This window comes from Rattus norvegicus, chromosome 12 (assembly GCF_021556685.1).
Source record: "Rattus norvegicus strain SHRSP/BbbUtx chromosome 12, alternate assembly SHRSP_T2T, whole genome shotgun sequence".
Taxonomy (NCBI): domain Eukaryota; kingdom Metazoa; phylum Chordata; class Mammalia; order Rodentia; family Muridae; genus Rattus; species Rattus norvegicus.
This window is the reverse complement of record NC_141545.1, coordinates 14,196,916-14,218,163: the sequence shown is the minus strand read 5'-3', so window position 1 is coordinate 14,218,163 and position 21,248 is coordinate 14,196,916. Positions and strand designations below refer to the sequence as shown.

The 21,248-nt window shown below is 45.3% G+C and overlaps 1 protein-coding gene across 2 annotated transcripts in view; it reads right to left on the bottom strand.

Moving 5' to 3' along the window:
* Positions 1-21,248, bottom strand: part of Flt3 (Fms related receptor tyrosine kinase 3) — a 75,274-nt gene that overhangs the window by 41,841 nt on the left and 12,185 nt on the right. The window contains exons 2-4 of one of the 2 annotated variants that reach the window (XM_087577606.1): positions 17,229-17,350; positions 5,821-6,023; positions 4,625-4,737 (exon numbers count right to left, since the gene is read on the bottom strand). In XM_087577606.1, the coding sequence (XP_087433732.1) occupies positions 4,625-4,737; positions 5,821-6,023; positions 17,229-17,350 (438 nt within the window). 2 annotated transcript variants of the gene reach the window in all.

Genomic DNA, 21,248 nt, shown 5'->3' with positions numbered 1-21,248 from the left:
AAACTAGTAAGGTGAAGTCACGAGATGGGACATAAAAGGAGAGGAAAGGTGTGAGAACACAGAGGTCGGCTCTTATACGAAGTTTAAAATTTACTTTCTTCTCATAATTCCATCTACAACTAGGTGCAAGTGAATACAGTGGAGAAAGGCAGAAACAGTAGGATGGAGTTAAAACTGGAGCAGAATTTAGAGGTTGAGCTTAGCCTGCCATTCAGACTAGAACTTACATGCACGCACACACACATATACACACACATACATATATACACACACATACACACACATATACACACACATACACACATCCATCCTCACACACACACATACACATACACACATATACACACACATACACACACATACACACACACATACACACATCCATAATCACACATACACACACATACACATACACACATCCATAATCACACATACACACACATACACATACACACACATACACACATATACACACACATACCCATACATACACACACACACATCCATACTCACACATACACACACACAACACAAACATACACAAACACACACATATACACATACACACATACACACACAACACAAACACACACATATACACACACATACACACACACATACACACACATACACACACATACACACATACACACACATATAAACACACATACACACATACACACATACATATATACACATACATATATACACATACATATACACACATACACATATACACACATACACACACATATACACACACATATCCATACTCACACATACACACACATCCATACTCACACATACACACACATACACATACACACACATACACATACACACACATACACACATATACACACATACACACATATACACACATACACATATATACATACATACACATACATACACACATATACACACACATACACACATACATACATATTCACACATACATATGCACACACATTAAATACAGATACAAAAGCAACTATTCAACTACTGAGGAGGAGATATTTTGCTTTAGCTTTGCTCCTTGTCTGTGTATAGATGCTCTTTATATATTATTACTATTAACCTGTAGTTAATAGTACAGGTCATCTAGTAGACCGCAAGTATCTTTCTTTTCCCATTCTGTGGCAGTTTTCATCTTTTATTCCAAAAATTTCTAAACCTTGTTCCAATTCTACACTTTATTAGGGACATCGAAGTTTGTCCAACTTGCCAGTACCCTTGAGTGTCATGTTCCCAGAAAGGTTCTGAATGGGGACAAGACATTTGCAGACCACACTGTCATGTGGTGGTTTTACAAAGGTTGGACAGCCCTACTTCAAGTTTTTTCTCCCTTCTTAAATAGAGCACTGGAGCCAGGCGGGGTGCGTGTCTGTGATCCCCAAATGTAGGAAGTGGGAGGATCATGAGCTCCAAGCCAGTCTGGGGTACACACTGAGACCTTATCTTAGAGAAAGGAAAACCTTGCTGTTTGTTTCCCTGTGACAGTCCTTTAAGCATCTTCAGTTAGGAACTGAGGCCACAGTTACTATGCAAAGTAATTGTGTGAGTTAGCTCAGGGTTCCTGGAGTGGACTTTCTCTGTATCACTCCAACCGATCCCTATAAAATACTAAACCCCCGCCCCTGTCCCCACCCCCATCCCCCCTTCCACCCCCAAGCCACCTCCGTCCTCATCCCTGCCCCCGTCCCCACCCCTACCCCTGTTCCCACCCCCAGCCCCACCATCCCCAACTGATCAAGTCCCAAGTGCTTTGCTATCATGGCTGCTCTGTAGTTTTTCATCTGGGGAAAAAAAAAACTGCAAAATTAAAAGCAACAGAGCAGCAGGAGTGGTGGCACATGCTTTTGTCCCACACATGGGTGGCTGAGACAAGCTGATCTCTGTGTATTCAAGGATTTAGCCTGGTCTACAGAGGGCTAGGCAGGACTAGAGTAACTCTCAGAAGAAAATCTGTTAATTTTCTAGAACAAAGATGGGGTTTGGTTTGATTTGTTATTTATTTATTTATTTATTTATTTATTTATTTATTTATTTGTAACAGGATCCTGCTTTTGATCACTGAACTTATGCCCAGCCCCCACTACACACTGCAGTCACCTAGTCTTTCCTACTTTTCGTTTTCACAGCTCATCCCCCCAGGGAAGGCTGGAAAGTCATAATGCACATTGTACTTTCTTTTTTGAGGGTACCGAATCCCAAGTAACTGCAGTTTATGGCTGGTTGGCGGCTATCACATCAGTTCTGGGAACTGAACCCTGGTACATTGGAAGAGCAGCAAATATTCCTAACCACTGAGCCATCTCTCCAGCCCCCTCTTTGCTCTTTTTTTTCCTTTTTTTTCTTTTCCTCTTCTTCCTTCCTTCCCTCCTTTCTTTTTTTCTTCCTTCCTTCCTTCCTTCCTTTCTTTCTTTCTTTCTCTCTTTCTTTTTTTCTTCCTTTCTTTCTTTCTGAGACTTTCTTGCCATGTAGCCCAGGCTGGCCTAGAACTCACTACGTAGCTCAGACTGGCATCAAGCTTTGGATCCTCCTGCCTCAGCTTCCCAAGTGCCAGGATTATGGCTGTAGAACTTGAGGGGAATGGAAGCCATCGTTATTAAATAAAGTAGAAACACAGACGACCCCTACCCAGCACACACAACTGCTTGTGCAGTGTTGCAAAAGAGAGAGAGAGAGAGAGAGAGAGAGAGAGAGAGAGAGAGAGAGAGAGAGAGAAGGAGCCCATGATATTCTGTATCCTCACTGGGCTAAGACCCCATACTTAATGTCCCACAAGAGGCCTTAGGAGGTAGGAATGGCGCAGAGGTGGAGGCCCAAGCCCAGAGTAGCACAAGACAGCTCTTGAGTTATGTACTTCTGGGGCCATGTTGCTGTTTCAGTCACTTCTCTGAGAAAATGGGTGAGACTGCACTGTACTTGACTTTGCCATGCAGGATGGTGACCCTCAGGGAACCCAGCACATGCCCCAGTGCTAGGAGCTATGACTGTAGGACCACAGGTGGCTCTGAGTGGGCGATGAGCAAGTGCAGATCTGGCTCTCGTTCCCCCCTCCCAGCTTTGCCAGTCGAAAAGACATCAGGTGTCTGTGTTCATAGCCACACACAGGCCAACCTCTGCGAGTGCCTGAGATGGGGCGTGTAGAAGTCCAAAATTGAGGGCCTCTGTGGTCCCTCCTGACAGGCCCCCGTGTGGCTGCACAGTGCCTCAGCTCTGTGTATCTGAGTCACCCACAGAGGAAAGGACAAGTCCTGGCAAAGGGTGGCAGTCAACTTTAGGGGTAGTGGTGTCCACCTTGAGCCTGTGACACTGCCTGAACCCCCAGAGACACACGGCTCTCTGTACGCGCAGGCCACCTCTGCAGTCACAGGAAGGAAAACAGGGTGTGCGGTGCAAGTCTGTAAGCAAGAGGCCTGTGGGTAACGAGACCAAACGAGCAGACCCCACGGAGCCTAAGCTGTTGGCACCTCTGCTGCCCACGCAGTTACCAACATCCAGCATCCAACCACACCGACAGTTTGCCTCTGCCCAAACCAACGTCGTCCTCAGCAGTGGCCACGGGCTATATGTGGTTATCTAATTTCAGATCTTAATTTGTTCACGCGAGTTAAAATTTAAAAAAAAAAAATTGTTCCTCGTTTACACTAGCCAAAGCTCGAGGGTTGACACCACAGTGGCAATGTGTCAGGGTCCGTGCTGCCTGGGCATAGGAGATGGTGAGCAGTGTCACTGTTTTAGAAAGTCCCATTAGGTCCAACAGAGACCATAAGTCCACGAGGCACGTATCTTTTTTTAGATAAATTCATTTCATTTTTGTATGTGTACGGGTATGTTGCCTGCATACGTCTCTGTATCATGTACATCCCAAAGGTCAGAGGGGTGTTGTATTCTAAGACTGAAGTGGCCTACGGTTGTGGGCTGCCACGAGCATGCTAGGAATCCCACCCAGGTCCTCTGTGAGAGCAGCCAGCATTCTTCACAGCTGAGCCATGGTGTGGATTCTCACCGCCCCCTTTTATTACGGATAAAGGAACTGAGTCTCAGAAAGACTCAACAGCCCTCAAAAGCTGATAGTCTTAGAACCAGAAACAGAACTCAGGACACTTAGTTAGCATGGTGCCAAGTGTGTGCAATCGAAAGGCTTGGGAGGATGAGGCAGGAGGATTGTGAGTTCAAGGCTACATACTGAGTCTGAGGTTAGCCTGGGAGAAAATTAAAAATGCAGGATTTTTTTTTTTAATATTCCAAGTCAAAATCCTCTTTCCAGTTCTTCCAGGTCTGTGTTAAGAAGTCCCTGAGTGGGGCTGGAGAGATGGCTCAGCGGTTAAGAGCACCCGACTGCTCTTCCAGAGGTCCTGAGTTCAATTCCCAGCAACCACATGGTGGCTCACAACCTTATCTGTAAAGAGATCTGACACCCTCTTCTGGTGTGTCTGAAGACAGCTACAGTGTACTTATATATAATAAATGAATAAATCTTTAAAAAAAAAAAAAAAAAGAAGTCCCTGAGTGCCTGCCTTTGGTGACCCCACAGGTGAGTGAGTGAGAGCACAGTGGGTCCTGAGGCGCTGCCTGGGGATGCAGGAAGTACCCGGGAGCGGGCCACACTTACCTCTTACATTCACTGTGAACAGCACCGTGTGGTTGGTGGCTTCACTCTGAATATGGAGTAGGTATTCTCCTGCCTGGGTCTCTGTAACGTTCAAGATGGTCATGGAAACAATTCTTCTGCGGAATGAGAAAGAGGATTGGATACTTTGCAAATACTCAGAAGAAATAGCATCAGCTTCTCCCTGAGGCCGCCATCCTGGAAGCTGTAGCTAAGGGCTGCCCCGTGCAGAACCCGGCTCTGTGCAGCACCCAGGCTCAGCCTGAGCAGTGACTCGTACCTAACACCCACACTCAAAGCGAGTTTTGGCTCAGCAGGGTAAGAGGGCTACAAGCGGTGGGAAAAGCCACAATTTTGGGTCATTTACAAGGTTATGGGGTACTATTAGTTACTATAAACATTTTGTACAAATGTATCTCATATCTGATAACAAGATACTTACTTTGTCAGGGCAAATCAAGGTTTCAGATCACATATGTTTATATACATACTTATATGTATATAAACCTTTAAAATTAAATTATCTTAAATATTTATGATATTTATTTAGGTGTATAGATATTCATTCCTTCTTATTGCATGCATGAGCGTTTTGCCCACACATATTCATGTGTATCTCTTGCATGCTGTGTTCAGGGAGGCCATCAGATCTCCTGGAGCTGAAGCCACACACGGTTGCGAGTGGTTGTGTGGGTGCTGGGAACCCAACCTGAATCCTCTGGAAGAGTAGCCCGTGTGTCTAACCACTGAGCCATCTCTCCAACACCCTGGGTTTTATATTTTCAGAGCAGCATTGGACTTGCCCGTCCCACCACACATCCTCGACATTATCTCTAGTCTGTGGTAACAGAAAAAGAAGGATGGTTCATCACCATCAACTGATGCCCACAGATGCCACTATTGTCCCTTTTGGGGCAGCACGTCCTATGACTGACAGATACACGGCGTCATGTGTCTATATCCTAATCCTTCGTGAGTTCATTATTTCACCGGGGGTAAGTTAAAGCAAGCACACAAGGATGGCGTCTCAGTCAGGCCTATAAATCTCAGCATCCGTTAGACAGAAGCAGCAGGAGAATCTTGAATTCAGGGAAAAGCAAAAGTGAACAACCCCCTTTCCCCCCCAAAAAAACCTAGCAAACAAACAAGGGCAGGGGTCCAAATGAACTGAAACCGGTTTGGTCTGTGTCCACTCTCACCTGTTCTGTAAATCAAAGTGTGGCTGGCAGCCCAGCGAGCTGTGCTTAAAGACCCAGAGGCAAGAAACATCCCCCGGGGTGGTGAGCTGTACTTGCAATGTGAAGGACGCAGACTGGGCCACCTCCACAGTGACAGCTTCATAGACCACCCCTTCACTCCGATGCTTCGGGGCACACCGGAGGTCCTCTGGGGATTCTGGAACCTGTGGTGTTGAGAGAACATTGTTGAATTCGCTTTCGTAGCATTAAACCTGTTCGCATTCGGCATACACCGTGGTCTGAACGAAAGTGGCCCTCAAAGGCTCACAGGGAGTGGCACTATTAGGAGGATGGAGTGGGCGTGGCCTTGTCGGCGGAAGTGTCTCACTGTGGGGGTGGGACTTTGAGGTCTAAGCTCAAATCAAGCTCCACCCAATGTGGGATCAGTGTTGCTTTCTGCTGCCTGCTCATCAAGATGTAGAACTCTCAACTCCTTCTCCAGCACCATGTCTCCCTGTGTGCCACCATGCTTCCCATCAGGCTCATAATGGACTGGACTTTTTTTTTTTTTTTTTGGTTCTTTTTTTTCTTTTTTCTTTTTTCTTTTTTTTTTTTTTTCGGAGCTGGGGACCGAACCCAGGGCCTTGTGCTTCCTAGGTAAGCGCTCTACCACTGAGCTAAATCCCCAGCCCCGGACTGGACTTTTAAAACTGTAAGCCAGCCCATTTTTTTTTTTTTTTTTGTGGTTCTTTTTTTTGGAGCTGGGGACCGAACCCAGGGCCTTGCGCTTCCTAGGCAAGCGCTCTACCACTGAGCTAAATCCCCAGCCCCGAAGCCAGCCCATTTAAATGTTGTCCTTTATAAGAGTTGCTGTGGTCATGGTGCCTCTTCACAGCAATAAAACCCTAACTAGGACGGCTGTCCAACTACGCTGGTACCTACTAAGAAGGTCTCACTGTGCTGGAGAGCTGGCTCAGCGGTTAAGACCACCGGATGCTCTTCCAGAAAGCCTGTTTCAGTTGTAGCTAACAACTGTCTGTTCCAAAGTATCTGATGCCCTCTTCTGGCCTCTGAGGAAATCGCACACATACGGTACACATAAACACAGGCAAAACACATATATAAAATAAAATAAATGCTTTTTAAAATTGAGGACATGGTAGAGAAAAGGGGAAAACAACTGAATAGCCAATTCATATAAGCAAAAGATGTGTGTAGGTGGCCCTGTCCGGTTTCAGAGCATAGGAGTCAGCTTGCTTGTCCTTTAGACCCCAGAATGAAGCACTTCTTTGAACCCTGGGGATGTCCACCACAGGTGTACACTTGATTTCAGTGATTTCAGAATCATGATGGACGCTGTTTAGATCCCCACGAGGAAAAGATAAGGAGAACAAAGGCTCGTGAACGCACAGTGACTGGTCCGAAGGCCCCAGAGCCCTGTCCTGCTGAGAACATGAGACCATGCAAATGGAAAAGCTATGGGTACTGAGCACTGTAACTCAGTGGGTAGTGTGGTGGAGTTCTGCATGGTTGAACAGGGTCCCAGTTCAAAATCCAGTACTGGAACAAAGGAGGCATGGACAGAAAAACCAGAGGGCTGGAAGGTAAGCTCAGCCGCACAGTACATGCTGGGCACACATAGAACCAAATGGCCAGTGGGTAAGTTCAGCAACATAGCACATGCTGGGCACACACTGACCCCGCAAAGAAATGCAAATCACAGGAGGATTGAACAGGCCCAGAATAGGGAACGGTAGTGCAAATGAAAGTGACCAAGTAGAAGCAAAAGAGAAGGCGAGAAAATCGGAGGTCCCTCTGGTGTGGGTAAGAGTCCATTCCTCCCTGGGACTTCAGTGGGAAGGCAGGGAGTGGGAAAAATCCTGCTCCCCGTGAATCCTTGGCTGGAAGAACAGCTAAATACAGGGACCTATCAGTTCAAGGGGCTTATGTTGCAGAATATTTGTTCACACTGCAAACCCTGAGATTGTGCTGTTTACTGGAAAAAAAACCTGTTTCTAGTTGTGGTGCAGCTCAGCCTTAGCTCACAACTTTAATCCTTCTAGCTGGAATATAGACATACCCTTAGCACACGCCTGTAATCCCAGACCATGAAGGTAGAGTTAGTTTGTAGAAGGACGCACCCGTGGTTGAAAGTGATGCCTAATTGAGAGGCAGACAAAGTGATGAGTCAGAGAAAGATTTGACAGAATAGGATATGCCCAACTCTCATGAGGAGAGAGAGGAAAGGGACGTGACTTAAGAGAGACCAGGACAGAGGAAGAAGAGAGAGGGCAGTTTTAACAGGACAGTTGTATAGAGAAACAGGTTGCAAAGAGAACAAGCTAGACACAGGTGAAGTCAGAAATGAGCCAGAGAATGAGAAGGAGCCAGAAGATGAGAACAGATTGCCAGAGTTAGTACGAGGCCAAGCAGAACTGAAAGAAGCTGGTTTGAAGCAGTTTTCTAGGAGAGGAGTTTGACCCAGGACCGCTGAGTTGACCAGCCAGCCAGAGCTCAAACAGAACTAAAGGGGGAGCTTGTTCAGCAGTAAGTCTCAGAGGCTGAACACATTCTAAGCCTAGATTAGATTGTATGGAAGCTAGAGGCTTCCAGGACTAGGCCTAGGTTAGCAGACGGAGCCAGGAAGCCTCTGAGGCAACCATTATATCAGGAGAATGAAAGTTTCCTTTGCAGGTATATATGTCTCCAGGCAGCCAGGATCATACCCTGAACTCAGCTCCTTTTGGAAACCGAAAGATTCCTGCCACCCCACTATGTTATGGCTACGGAGAGTGTCCCTGAGGTGAACTGGGTGAATGGGGACCTAGGATATGAGGCACGGTGAAGGGCAATTTACCACCAACACTGGGGACCACGAGCGAGCCTTTCTTTTCTTTTTCTTTTCTTCTTTTTTCTTTTTTTCGGAGCTGGGGACCGAACCCAGGGCCTTGTGCTTGCTAGGCAAGCGCTCTACCACTGAGCTAAATCCCCAACCCCACGAGCAAGCCTTTCAGGACCACCGGCATCCTGCAAGGCAGCCCTCAGTATTTCCCACGTCTGCACACCAGGAAGAAGCTACAGACACCGTGGTCCGTTCTTCCTTCTTTCCTCAAGACGGGGTCTCAATGTGTATTTCTGGCTGGCCTACAACTCTATGTCAGTGGCTTTCAACCTTCCTAATGCTGCAACTCTTTAATACGTCCTTCACATTTATAGTCAATGTCCATTTTTTAAAAAGATTTATTTTATTTATGTGAGTGCACTGTAGCTGTCTTCAGACACACCAGAAGAGGGCATCAGACCCCATTACAAATGGTTGTGAGCCACCATGTGGTTGCTGGGAATTGAACTCAGGGCCTCTGGAAGAGCAACCAGTGCTCTTAACCTCTGAGCCATCTCTCCAGCCACAGTTCTTCATATTGTGGAGACACCGAACACATCCCATAAAATTACTTGATTGCTACTTCATAACTAATGTTTTGTAACTGTTATGAATTGTAATGTAAATAACCGATATGCGGGATATCTGATATGTGGCCCCAAAGGGGTCATGACACTCATGTTGAGAACTGGTGCTGTATGTAGACTATCCTGGCTGCAACACTAAGAGATCTGCCAGCCTCTGCCTTTGCTGGGATTAACGTCAGGCACCACCACAACCAGCTTCCCTTTGTTTTGAGACAGGACTTCTCTATGTAACCACGGCTACATGCATACCACAGCCAAGCTCTGTGATCTTTGCTGAGGCTTGGTCTGTTGCTATGTACTATAATGCTGAATTCTGTAGGTCTGAGTCTCTGAGTGAAATCTTAGGTTTACCAGCCTTTGTGTGCAAGCCTTGCTCCTTAATTTGACATTGTTAAGATTTGATCTGTCCTATTGTTGTGCTACATACTGTCCGGTTGCCTTGGGAACTAGGAGATCCTCACACAGATCAAGTGACACTACATAACCTTGCCCCAAGTCATCCCTGATTGGTCAATAAAGATGCCTACAGCCTATAGCGGGGCAGAAGAGAGGTAGGTGGAGTTTCAGATGCTGAGCTTGGGATCTGAGGCAGGAGCCCATAGGGGAAGGGAGAAGTTGGAGAGGAAAGGAGAAATCACCATGGGATAAGTGAGTCATAAAACATGGCCATGAGGGCCAGCCAATTAGGATCAAGAGAGGCCCAGATGGAAAGTGGCGAGTTCTAACTCAGGGTTATCAATTCCAGTAGCACAGAGGGTTGATACCCACCCAGCTCCAATGCTTTAAAGGCTTATCATAAATATAAAGCTGTGTGTGTTTTATCTGGGAACTGAATGATCAAAGGCAGGGTAGAAGCCCCCGATGATTAAGTATTTTCTGTATCAGATTTTTTTCTTTTTTTTCTCTTTTGTAATGTTGGGGATCAAAGGTGCCCTTGTCCATGTTACCCGGGAGGCATTCTGTCATTGAACTTCCCCCATGCAGCGCCTCTGGGTATTACCAAACTGCCCAACATATCTGCAGCCATCATAAGAGCCAGAGAGTCATTAAAAAAAAAAAAATAAAGCAAACGAAAATGATCCACTTTTAATCTAAAAAGGAAAGAAAGGAGAAGTGACTAGAAAAACAGCTCAGTGATTAGAGCACCAGCAGCTCTTACAAAGGACCCAGGTTTGGTTCCCAGCACTGACATGGAGGCTCATAGCCGTCTCTGACTCCAATCCCTAAGGATCCAACACACTCTTCTGAGGTCCAAGGGTACCAGGAAGACACATGGTGCACAGACATACATAGAGGCAAGACATTCATGTGCACAAAATAAATCTAAAAAACAAAATTTTAATGGTCCCATTCTTTCAAAAACTATATATAGGGAGCAGCCCTCAAATATACATGAAGATGTTGAAAGCCCACACGAATGAAAACGCTTCTCATCACTGCAACTTGCAAACATGAAGTCTGTCGATGCATTCTGATTGTGAGGTTTTGAGGAAGGGGACACTTCTCACGCACTGCTTAGGAGTTCACACAGGCTTCCGGAGGGGAATTCGGCGACACACCTAAGAAACCCATACATGGGGTTGGGCATTTAGCTCAGTGGTAGGGCGCTTGCCTAGCAAGTGCAAGGCCCTGGGTTTGGTCCCCAGCTCCAAAAAAAAGAAAAGGAAAAAAAAAAACCCATACATGCACTTGCTGTCTGAGCCAGCACCATTAGAAATGTGTCCCCCAAACAATTAGTAACATCAACTACAGTGCTGTAGGCAATGTCAAAATAATGGAAGCAATGTAAATGCTCCAACAGAGGAGAGTGACTAAACAAACCGTGGTATATCCACGCAGTGGAGTATGCTGCAGCCATAAAAAATAGTAATAATAAGGACATGCTCTGGGAACTGACTTGCAGGGATTGCCTGTACCCCTCAGAGGAAAAGGGCTACTGCCATGCTCTCCACTGAGAGAGGCCCAACTTGGAACTTCCCACTGGGCCTTACGGGGGGGTCCTTGAGTCCCCCTCCTGTCCCAGACAATTATTATAAAGATCACCAGGACCACCAATCATTATGTACCTAGTTGCTCTTGCTATAATCTGCCCTCGAAAATTATATAAAAAGAGAGACTGGGGCTAGACAGATGGCTCAGTGGTTAAGAGCACTGACTGCTCTTCCAGAGGTCCTGAGTTCAAATCCCAGCAACCACATGGTGGCTCGCGACCATCTGTAATGGGATCCGATTCCTTCTTCTGGTGTGTCTGAGGACAACTACAGTGTATATAATAAATAAATAAATCTTTATTAGAGAGAGAGAGGAAGAGAGAGAGAGAGAGAGAGAGAGAGAGAGAGAGAGAGAGAGAAGACGACCCCAGCGCACTAGAACAATAAACCTCTTGCTTTTGCATCGAACTCCATTCTCAACTCTCATTTGGGGGTCTCCCTATAGCTAAGGCTCACTTACACCACCTTCAAGTGTGTGGTTATGCACAAGGAAGAAGCAGGCATGAGACACATACACATCTACTTGTTTGTGTACACGGAAGGTGCTAACTGTAAGAGAGACGTGGGGCTCAGTAGTAGAGGTGCAAAGGTGATATTTCTCTGAGTATCTATTCCTAAAATAAAATACATGAATATATGTGTGTGTGCCTATGTGAATCTATGTATATCACACGAGTACAGGAACCTGCAGAGCCCAAAAAGGCATCCCCAAGAGGCCATCAGATTCCCTGAAGTGGAGTTACACATCGTTGTGAGCCATCATGTGTGTTCTGGGAACATAACCAGGTCCTCTGCAGAAGCAGCCAGTGCCCTTAACCACGGACACTTCTCTCTCTCTCCAAGTGTATTTTTTTTTCAGTGTTGGGATTAGAACCCCAGGCCTCACATATTCTAGGCTCCTGTTCTACCACCAAGCTAAACTCATAGCCCTGCATATATCTTGTTTTGTTTTGTTTTGTTTTTAATAACTCTTGACTTCTAGGATCCAAAATAAAATTTAAAAGTAAAACAATCAGCCAGCAGCCAAGTGTAGCAACCTCGATTCCAAGACTTGGGAGGACTGCCCAGTCTGAGGCCAGACTGAGCTACATGGTTTCAGGCCAACTTAGGCTATAAAATAAAGTCCCGTGTCAAAAAAGTGAAAGGTGAGGGTGTGGGGGAGGAACTAGGTGAAGAGGATAAGATGGAAAGGTGTCAAAGTGGAATAGAAACAAGAGAAACCCCATTGTGTGGGAAACGAGCCACAAAGCTATAAGGAAAAGGGTAGGGCAGAAGACAGCAGATGTACGCATCATAGATAACTGTGACAATAAACATTGGTTACTATGTAGCAAAAGACAAAACCACTGCACACAGATCCTATACACAGCTCCACGAGAGCCCACTGGATACTGGCCAGTACTTTTGAGACTGCTTATAAACCAGGATGGAATGAATGAATGAATGAATGAATGAATGAATGAATAAATAAATAAATAAATAGCTAGCAAGCAAGCAATCATATCACAGGTACGAGCAGGTCTCTCACTTCCAGAGAGAAGTATAAAAAAGAAAAGGGAAGGCTGGAGTGAGCCCTCATGGCTCTGAGCGTGAACTTAGGAGGAGAGAGACACATGCAGGAGGGAAAGTCATGTGATGGTGGTTGAGTGTCCCTCCGAATGGGCTCAAGATCTACACAAACACTAAATGTCACGAGTCTGCGTGAATCTAAACAGATAACTCGGTAAATAAACATGATGGGGGAGAAGACATAGCTCTTCCTTGTAATTAAAATTTCAATTAATAAATATAGAATAAGCCAGGCATCTACCTTGGGAGGTGCTTGGTCATTCGAAACACCACTGGACTATAGATTTCCACAACGATGTCTCGAGAACTAACAGCCCCTTCCACCCTCAAGTCCTGGCCTTGGTCAGTGTGACAGAAGCACACTGAGACAACGTCCCAGCAGAGCAGACTCACTTCCATGAGAGGCTGAGGGTGAGCGCTCAAGTTCTCTGTAGTCCGCGCTTGCCCAGCAATTTGATAGTGAGCTTTAGGAACTACTAGGTCTTCCCATGATCCTCAACAGTGCCCAGGAATATTATACTAAAATAGCAACGCAGGATCCATGAGTAGGGGCCAAGACTAATAGTTAGGCATTTGCTTTAAAGATTGACTTTAGCCAAGTATAGTAGCACACATCTTTAATCCCAGCACTGAGGAGGCAAAGGCAGGCGAAACTCTCTCTGTAAGTTCAAGGCCAGTCTGGTCTACAGAGTGAGTTCCAGGACAGTCAGGGCTACACAGAGAAACCCTGTCTCAAAACACAGCCACAACAGAAAGAAATTGTCTTTATAAGGAGGCACATAGGGTTGATGAGATGGCTCAGTGGAAAAGACACTCACCACTGGACTTTAGGACCTGAGTTCAATCCCAGGGATTCACATGGTGGAGGGTGAGAGATGTGGTCTTCTGATCTCCATGTGTGCATGATGGACTTGGACGAACTGCACACAGAGGCACATAACACCACCCACACACACACACACACAATCAGTGTTTGAGCTGGGTGTGGTGGTATATGCTTTTAATCCCAGCAGCACTCAGGAGGCAGAGGCAGGTGAATCTCTGTGAGTTCAAGGCCAGCCTGGTCTACAGACCAAGTTCTACAGCTGTGAAGGCTACGCATACAAACCCTGTCTCAAAACAACAAGAACAACAAGAAATCAACGTTTGGGGCTGGGGAGATGTCCCTGAAGTTTAAGTAACTAAGTCTAAGTTGCCGGGCCTGAAGAGCTGGATTTGACCCCTGGTATCCATATGTTGGAAGTCACAAACCCAATCCAAGAGTTCTCTTCTGACCTGTGCAACTCCCTCTGGGTCATGTGTATACCTAGCTCCCCCCCCACACACACAATAAATAAATATATGTGGTAAAAACACATACATGTGCGAATCTATTTCCTGACACTGGAAAGACACCAGAAGTTGAAACTCCAGTGCCACCTAATTCTCTTATATCCACACTGAAATGCTACTATGCCGTGACCTGCAAACTTCAAGCTCAACCTGTCCTGGGGTGACCAGAAAATGAGTATACAGCAGACACAGACATGGATGAGGGAGAGCTGCGGTCGGGTGGGACAGGCAGTCTGATGGAGACGCACCAGCTGCCTGGCCTTTATCATATTATATACAGCTCAAGGAGGCAGGTTAGCTGATTTGGGGAGGGGTTAGTGGAGGGGGAGAGCTTCAGACTGCAGTCACCCAGGAGGAAGAAGCTGTGGTTGACACTTTCTGCAGACTCTGTGGACATCCTTACTCATCCTTGCCCTTCCCCTGAGGCTGACCTGGGGAAGGAATTGCCGTTCATGAAAGTCCCTGACCTGGCAGTGCTCCAGTCAACCACACGCTTTCACTTAGGACTTCATCTGCTCTCGGCTATGACATACTAAAATGCCTTATTTATTGATAGGCCTGATTGTTACACTGCCAATACCAGTTTTCTAAAAATTAAAACCAATAATGCTTCTGCCAGGAAAGCATGGTGGTGCACACCTTTAATCTCAGCACTGGGAAGGCAGAGGCAGGTGGATCTCTGAGTTTGAGGCCAGCCTGGTCTACAAAGTAAGTTCCAGGACAGCCAGGGTGACAGAGAAACATTGTTTCAAAAAAAAAAAAAGTTTCTGCCATTAAAAAAGTGTTTTAAATTGAGGTATTATGTATGTATGCATATATATATACATATATCTCACATGCACATATATACATATATATATAAAATATTGCTATTGAAACTCACTTCATATTGCTTTCAAAACTCAAGATTATTTCTAATCTCTGAGAGTTGGGGGTGGGCAAGCTGTAGCATTATATATTTTTCTATCTCTGAGAAAGAAAACAGTTACTGAATCCTAACCTGGAAATGTCTGTGGAGTTGGCTGATAAGTTCTTATTTGCTGTATAGAAATGTCTAATATTTGCAGTTCTGGGTCATGTAAGCTTCCTTCATTTCAGGGCGTTCACTAAACATATACTTGAAGAAGTAGAAGAGAGCCATGTTAGATGGCTAGTATCAAAGAGAGGTGACTGGAGAGTCAGCTCAGGGGTTAAGATGTTCTTAAGCTGTTCTTCCAGAGGACCCGGGTTCGGTCCCCAAAACCTACAAGGCAGCTCGTAGTCTTCTGGGATTCAAGTTACAGGGGACTCAATGTCTTCTTTTGGCCTCTGTGGGTACCATGTATACATATGGTATATAGAGATTCATACAGACAAAAACACCCATACACATAAAATACATCATAATAATAATTAATAATAATAATGGCAATGATATTTTTTTTCTTTTTTTTCGGAGCTGGGGACCGAACCCAGGGCCTTGCACTTGCTAGGCAAGCACTCTACCACTGAGCTAAATCCCCAACCCTCGGCAATGATATATATATATTTTTTTTTTTTTTTTGGTTCTTTTTTTTTCCGGAGCTGGGGACCGAACCCAGGGCCTTGCGCTTCCTAGGCAAGCGCTCTACCACTGAGCTAAATCCCCAGCCCCCGGCAATGATATTTTTAAGGGGAGAGCAACAGGGGCTAGAGAAATGGCTCAGCGATCAGAGCACTGACTGCTCTTGCAGAGGACCCAAGTTCCATTCCCAGCACCGACATGACGGCTCACAACTACCTGTAACTCCAGTTCCAGGGCACCTGACACCCTCTTCTAAACCTTGGCAGGCACCAGGATGCACGTGATACACATACATACATACATACATTCAGACAAAACACTCATACATATCAAATCACAATAAACAAATATTTAGAGAAGGAAAATGTTGAGGTTTCGCCAGCGTTACGGTTTATTGTAATGCTAAGTGCCAGCCTCCGAGAATTGGAGTCTGAAAGTAGCCTGAGGGACCTGCCCCCGGTTAATTCTGATTGGTAAATAAAGATGCCAGCAGCCAATAGAGACATAGAGAAGAGACATAGGCGGGGTTTAGGCTTCCTGGACTTGGGACCACTGGAAGGAGGAAAGAGGCTAAGACAGAAGAAGCCACCATGGGATAGAGAAGACCATGCAGGCGGGAGAAGGAAAGCTGCCGTTAGAGAGAGAGAGCAAGAAGAACCGCCACGCCCTAGGGCCAAGAGAACGCGTCTCAGAGGACTGCCTGGTTGTGTCTTGGAGCAGCCCAGATGAAACATAGTAAGTAATAACGTGGGTTATGGAGAGGAGGTGAATTCTACCAGTATGGAGGGTAGGCAGCTGACCAGGTATTTTATATTAAAATAAAAAGGCTGAAAAAAATATATAAAGGCTGTGTGTGTGTTTTATCCGGGAACATAAATGTTTAAGACGGGTTGGGGATTTAGCTCAGTGGTAGAGCGCTTGCCTAGGAAGCGCAAGGCCATGGGTTCGGACCTCAGCTCCGAAAAAAAGAACCAAAATAATAATAATAATAAAGTAAATGTTTAAGACGGGAAGGAACCCTGCGCTGTGACCTCGCTCTCGCTCTCGCTAATATTTATTACAATAGGAAAGGGAATACAGGCAGTGTAATGGCTCAGGGGTCAAAGGTGCCTGTGGCAGAGGGAGAGGACCAGCTTACATACACGATGCCCCCATACATAAACACACAAACAAGTAAATGTTAAGGGCAACAGGGGGAGGGAAAGAGAAAGAGAAGAGCTCACCACTTCTTCACACTGGGTATGGGTGCCCTTTCAAATTCATACCCACAAGAGGACATGACACAGATCTTCCCACGTGCACACACATATACAAACACACTGACCCTCAGTGCCAGAGCTCAATCCATGACCTCCAACCCTCCAGGATGTGGTTGATGCCATGGTAGCAAGGTAGATGACCCTCTAGTGCGTAGTACACTAAAGGGTTAGAAGTGCCCACTTAGCCATGGCGGGTTTCAATAGCCTATGATGTCTAGCTAGCCTCCAGGGCAGAACAGAAGAAGCCTTGTGTTCATATTACATTACCATGACGTGCGACGATGACTTTCCCGCCGCCGAGCCATTGTTCTTATGAATGATTAAAACACACTTGATCACAGGCAGATCTTGGTTTGTAACGGTCTCGAGAATCATTACTGACAAAACAACTGTAAAACAAAACAAAGCAAAACAAAAATGATGACGTTGGTACAGGCACGCTGCGGGAAGAAAATCAGCACACGTCTTACCACAGAACAAAGAAACAGAATGCAAACAGGGAAAATTGGTGGACGGAAGAGAGTATAGGAAGTGAAGCTTCATGAAAGCTGGTCTAACTCCAAAGGAGAGCAGGGCTTCCATGGAGCTGTCTATGGCGATGAGAATGTTCCCCTTCTGTGTTGTCCAACATGGTGGCCACAGCTAGCTGTTTGGCTTTTGAAGTGAGGCTGGTGATACTGAGAAACGTATGTTGCTAATTCTGGGGTCCTGTAGTGGAGAGCGCTCTCTTTCTCTCTTTGTTGCTGTCTCTGTCTGTCTCTCTCTCTTGATTTACTTATTTTTTTTATGTATTATGTATTATGTATATGTAGCTGTCTTCAGACACACCAGAAGAGGGCATCAGATCCCATTACAGACGGTTGTGAGCCACCATGTGGTTGCTGGAAATTGAACTCAGGACCTCTTAGTCAGTGCCCCTAACCACTGAGCAGAGGCAGATACAAGTGGATTTCTGTGAACTTGAACCCAGCCTGGTCTATATAACATGATCTAGAGCAACTAAGGATATATAGTGAGACCCTGTCTCAAAAAACAAACAAACAAAAAACAAAAAAAAAAAAACAAAACAAAACAAAGCAACCAAAAAACAACCACTATAAGACTTCATGGTCTAATTTACTTAAATTGAATACATTAGAGCATTTACCTTAGGAAATGGGTATAATGAATTTGGTTAAAGCTATACCTATGCAGGCGCCCCAACACACACACTCCAATTAATTGTGAGCTTTTATCCTCCAAAGTTTCCTGTTTCAAACAGATACTCCCAGACACACATGGGATTCTGCCTGTGTCACATTCTCAGCAACATCTGCTAGAACAAGACCATCCGCCTTTCTGCCATTTAAAATTATATTGTGGGGTTGGGGATTTAGCTCAGTGGTAGAGCGCTTGCCTAGGAAGTGCAAGGCCCTGGGTTCGGTCCCCAGCTCCGAAAAAAAGAACCAAAAAAATAAATAAATAAATAAAATTATATGGTTATTGTGTATGTGCTAGCACGTGTGTGTGTGTGTGTGTGTGTGTGTGTGTGTATGGGCCACAAGTCAGCTGAGCTTTTGTGGTACACACTTTTACCCACTGTGCCATCTTCTGCCTACAAGACTTTCCCTCTTCATTGGCTACTAGTGTCTCCACTCACAGTGCGTTTTTTGATTCTTTGTTTGAGCTGGAGTGACGGGGTGAGCTACACAGTATTGCTTTAAGTGAGAATGTCCAGTATCCTTTCACATACCTAAAATATTCTTTAATTGGTTTTTGCTTGTTTTACTGTGGTGACTCTTCAGATAGTTTGCCCAAGTCAGGTTCTTTAAGATTAGGGGTTGGGGATTTAGCTCAGTGGTAGAGCGCTTGCCTAGCAAGCACGCAAGGCCCTGGGTTCGGTCCCCAGCTCCGGAAAAAAAAAAAAAAAGATTTATTTTGAATTTTAAACGGTTTTACGGATTTGTAACACATGGCAAGTTTAACATCACGCTGCATTTGTGTCTTTGGTCTTTGTTTTCCTGTTGGTCTTTCTGAGGCTCCTCGGTTTTCTAATTCTTTCGTCGACCTTGGTTACATCCCCTCGGAGTCATTGTTTTGCTTCTTTTGTTCATTGGGTTTTAACTCTGGTCAGGATTATTTCCTTACGGAATTCTGAATTTGCTATTTTCCTTTTGTTTTTTCTTTTGTTTTGTTTCATTTTTCTTCGTGTGTGTGTGTGTGTGTGTGTGTGTGTGTGTGTGTGTGTGTGTATACGAGTGTGCTTTTGTTTTTTTGTTCTTCTTGTTTGTTTTGTTTGTTTGAGACAGGTTTCTCTGTGTAGCCCTGGCTGTTCTAGAACTATGTAGACCAGGCTGGCCTTGAACTCACAGAGATTCTCTTGCCTTTGCTTCCCAGTTCTAACATTAAAAATGTGTGTCACCACGCCTGACCATTCATTCTTTTTCGTTTAGCCTATTACACTCTCATACATAGGAAACTTCATTTATGCGGCACAAAGTTTAAATTTCATCTCTTTTTTTTTTTAACAAAATCTGACTAACTTTGTCTTTTTAAATACTGATTTAATTAAAACTTTATTATAGAGAACTTGAAAATAAAATCATCACACAGCAAAATCGCCCTCTCTGTTGTGATATTGGTTTAGGAAATTATTGGTGTGATTAAGGTTAAGACTATCATCCTGTTCTTTGATTTCTGTGTGTCCTGTTTGCTCTTAATTCCCTTGTCTTCTTTTCCTGCTTCCTTTGGGAATAGCTGACTTTTTACTTTGTGTGTGTATGTGTGTGAGTGTGTGTGTGAGTGTGTGTGTGTGTGTGTGTGTGTGTGTGTGTGTGTACAGAGGCCAGAGATCGACACTGTGCGTGTTACTCTGTTATAGTTACTGTTCCAGCACTGTGAAGAGACACCGTGACCAAGGCAACTCTTATAAAGGACAGCATTTATTTGAGGCTGCCTCACAGTTTCAGGACATTGGTCTGGTATTATCATGGCAGGAAACATGGTGGGATGCAGGCAGACATATTGCTGGAGAAGGAGCTGAATGTTCTACAACTTGATCTGAGGCAGAAGGAGAACTGACACACTAGACCTAGCTTGAGCACAAGAGATCTCAAAGCCCACCTCCATAGTGACACACGTCTTCCAACAAGGTCATACCTCCTACTAGTACCACTCTCTGTGGGCCAACTATTCAAACCCACGAGTCTATGGGGCCATTCCTATTCAAACCTCCACATACTCCATCACTTTCAACCCAATTTCCTGAGGCAGGGTCTCTCACTGAACCTGAGTTTCTCTTTCAGCAAGACTGGCCAGCAAGCCACTGGGATCGATCTGTCTCTATATTCCCAACACCAGGGTTACAGGGACACGGCCATTACTTGGAAGCGCAGATCCAAGGTCTCGGAATGGGATTATTTCCCAATAATTCCTCCTGAATGACAAAACTTTTCCTGGAGGGCTAAAATAAGCACATCTACTTAGCCCAGAAGGGGAGCCCAGGAAAGAGCAAAATCCAGATGCCACCAAAGTCCAGCTTGCCAAACCAGTGAATTTTATTAGAGTTACAGGAATATGGGTGAGGGGTTACTTACAGGAGCAGACATGGCCCAAAGACTGATGCATCACCAAAGGCCAACCTAGCATGGGTGACAGTTCACCAAGCTGGGGACCTGGAGCACACCACACAATCTGCAGCTCACCAGGTTGGAGAGGGTCCTCTCCAAGTGACCCCATCGATCTAAACCTCCTCCAGGCAGCTCTGCTACCTTCTGTTTCTTCCAAGCAGCTCATGGCCATCTCAAGAGTCATCTTTGCACCTTTTATTGCTTAATTGGGTAGGTACCCAGTGAATTTGGTCAGTTTTAGGGACTTCCTGAAGCTGTCTTGAAATTATTTTATCTCCCTGCTTAAAGAGCTTCCCTGTAGGATGAAATGTTTCGATTTCAGGGGAAAGAAACTGTTCCACAACACAACTCTGACAAGTCGTTTGTATCCAAAATATACAAATAACTCTTCAAAGCCAAGAATAAGAGAGTAGCCAAGCACGGAAATGAGTGAGTGGGAATTGCTTCACATCATCAGCCACTTAGGGAAACACAAATCGAAGCCACAGCATGTTGCTAGTTTGTATCAGAACTGGGAGGGGGAGGAGGGAAGCCGGCAGCAGAGCATAAAACCAGGACCCGGACTAAGACGGGAAACAGGGACAAAAGCAGAAAACTTGACTGCAGCCTATGCAGACAGGAGTGTTGAGCAACTGCAATCCCCATGGGCCCTTGGGGCAGATGCAGATGGCACAACTCA